We start from the raw sequence: 2,613 nt of genomic DNA, 5'->3' as shown, positions 1-2,613 counted from the left end.
AATGCTCAGAAAGGGAAGTCGCAGAATGGGGAAGTCAACGGGCGGCTGGCGAGTGCCGCAAGGAAAGGGGAAGGCGGGCGAGGGGAAGGAGCTGAGGAGACGGTGCAGACGTGGGGTTGTCAGAAACGGGCGGAGGATGGTGGAAGTGCTCATCGGCCAGCACAGGAGCAATTGGCTGCGGTGACACTGGGAGCACCGGGGAAGCCGGCTGAGTGCGAGGAGGACCCGGAAGATGTGATGGAGCAGGACAAGCCTCATCGTTAATAATGCAGCTGAGCCGTGTCGGAAGTTAAGAAAATGAACTGCATGCTGGAAGGAAAAGGTTTGGGGGCACCCCGAGTAAGGAGGGGCGTGGGAGAGATCGGCCCAGGGGCTCTAGAGAGAACTGGGGTAGGAGGCTGCCAGCCGACCGGGCGGGTTTGTGAAGGCCGGGTGCTGGGGTGATGGCAGAATGCTTCTTAAATGCAATGTCAAAACGTGACATTGTGACAGGCCATAGCAGAAATGCCAGGCAGAGGAGAAACCTGTCCAGGTACTAAGTCAATGGGTTCTCCAAGGGTGCCGGACAGCACTTGGTTCCACCCATTTCTGTAGGGGGAGATGGGCCACAGACAGCAGTTTCCTCCCAGACCGTGCACAAAGCTGGTTGGACGAAATGTGGGTATTTCCGGAGTTCATTGTATTACAAATGCAAATGGGTCTGGAGTCTGGGGGGATGGGACGTGATGCCTCTGGGGGAGACGTGACTCCAGCAAACCCTGGGAAGGGTCAGGACCATCACAGGACACTTGTAAAAAGACCGACCAGCCAAGGCGGGGATGCAAATTCCCACCTCTGCCCCCAGCCTTTCGAAACGACGCCCTGGGGAGCGAGACACTGGCTGCGAATGACCTGTTCCCAGATCGAGGGACCGGCCTGCGGCACTCACAGATTCCCAGGGGTCATGTTCACAGCAGAAGCCGTGCTGAGCTTGGAAGCACTGAAAAGCCCGTGGGTGGGTTTGACGGGCTGCACCCCGGCCGGAGCCCTGGCTGGAGTCAGGGGAGGGATCTCTGGTAAGCCCATTAGCAGCCGGGTGGTTCGCTGATTGGTTTAACATGTGTTCTCGGCAGTGCTGTCACCGTCACCGTAAGCACCGAGGATTGTCCCCCCACCGGGGCTGTAATGTGTTAACTAGCCTGGGACAGTTACACTCCTACAGCATTTGTGTGTGGGGCTGGAGCCGTGGCAATGGGGTGGGGTGGGGGCCAGCAAAGGCCTCTGTGACACCGCCCCATGCCGGCGTTATTGACACGTTTCCCTGCAGCCGGCCTGACGCCCTGCAACGAAAACCTGGCCAGAGATTTTGCTCCATGAAATGTTTTGAGATGGTGATGTCGGGAGATGGAAACCCAGCTGGGAATTTCCTGCAGAGCAGCGGCTCCCAGTGCTGTTCTCCTGCCCCACATCTGGGCCCGCTACAGCCCTCACTCGACCCCCAGCTATGTCCAGGTGGGGCCCTTGGTGCCTTCCATAAGGGGGGTTACACAGAGCGCCAGCTAATGGCCAAACAGTGCAATACAGGTTAGGGCCCCTCCATTCCAGTCCTTTTCCTCAGTGGGTCTTTAGCTCCATGGCAGAGGATTGAGCTTCTAGCTCTGATGGTCCCAGGTTCAAACCCGGGCCGGGCCAGCGACGACCCTGGGGGAGCTGCCGAGAGCGATGGGGAGGGGAGGGTGCGGCCGACATGCCTGTGCAGGTCTCACACTGCGCTCTGCCTGCTGCTTCCTCATCGGCGAAGACGACACAGTCTACGAGGGCAGAGGTTGGAGCACCATGGGGGCCCATGCCAAGAACTGGAACAATAAGTCACTGGGAATCAGCTTCCTGGGCAGCTTCTCCAGTACATGGTTCCCGTCTGTACAGATTTCCCTGCTAGGCCCCCAGGGGAACTAGGAAGTCCACAGCTGCTCTTGGTTCCACCACGGTGGGACACTGGGCTGGGGCACAGGGTCAGGAAAGAGAGGGGGAGGGGGAGCGTGGCGAAGCAAATGTGTGCGTGGAGGCGGGGAGACGCATTACCAAACACAATGGTGGGGGGCGGGGGAGACACTGACATGGCCAATCAAGAACGTGGCTAGACAGTGTTTATTTACTCAGGCCACATTCACATCCCCTGAGCAGCAGAGAGGGGCCAGGGGCGTGTGTGAAATTAACAGGGGGCTGCTGGTGTCCTGCAGAAACAGCCCCTGACATCACCACCCTGACCGTTGCCAAGAGCCTGATCCAAAGTGCTGTCTCCGGGGGCTTCCTGAGTGAAAGCTACACCCTGAAGGGGCATCGCGACATGAAGTCAACCGAATGCCCTGGGGACGCCCTCTACGAGACCATAAGCCAGTGGCCTGAGTTTGAAGCCTGAGTCCCTGCAGCCTCGGGGCAGCCCCTGTGCCCATCGCTGACCCCGCCCACAGCTTCTGCCTGCTCGAGCAGCACCTCTGCCCCCCAGCAGGGGGCAGCCTCCCGCTTCTCGCCCACCTGCTGCCTCCTAGGGCCCGGAGAGCAGGGCTCTGAGAGTTGGGGTTACGCTCCCATCTTCCCTGGGCTCTGCTTGCCCCCCCCGGGGGGCTCAGATTT

The 2,613-nt window shown here is 59.8% G+C and overlaps 1 protein-coding gene across 1 annotated transcript; it reads left to right on the top strand.

Moving 5' to 3' along the window:
* Positions 1-297: 297 nt before the first annotated feature.
* LOC144278805 (peptidoglycan-recognition protein SC2-like) lies at positions 298-2,398 on the top strand. The gene is made up of 4 exons (XM_077840157.1): positions 298-322; positions 845-1,051; positions 1,760-1,882; positions 2,220-2,398. The coding sequence occupies exons 1-4, from the start codon at positions 298-300 to the stop codon at positions 2,396-2,398; spliced, it is 534 nt and encodes a 177-aa protein (XP_077696283.1).
* Positions 2,399-2,613: the final 215 nt, after the last annotated feature.

This window comes from Eretmochelys imbricata, chromosome 23 (assembly GCF_965152235.1).
Source record: "Eretmochelys imbricata isolate rEreImb1 chromosome 23, rEreImb1.hap1, whole genome shotgun sequence".
NCBI classification, from domain to species: domain Eukaryota; kingdom Metazoa; phylum Chordata; order Testudines; family Cheloniidae; genus Eretmochelys; species Eretmochelys imbricata.
The sequence above is the reverse complement of the archived record's forward strand: the minus strand, read 5'-3'. Positions and strand labels throughout refer to the sequence as shown.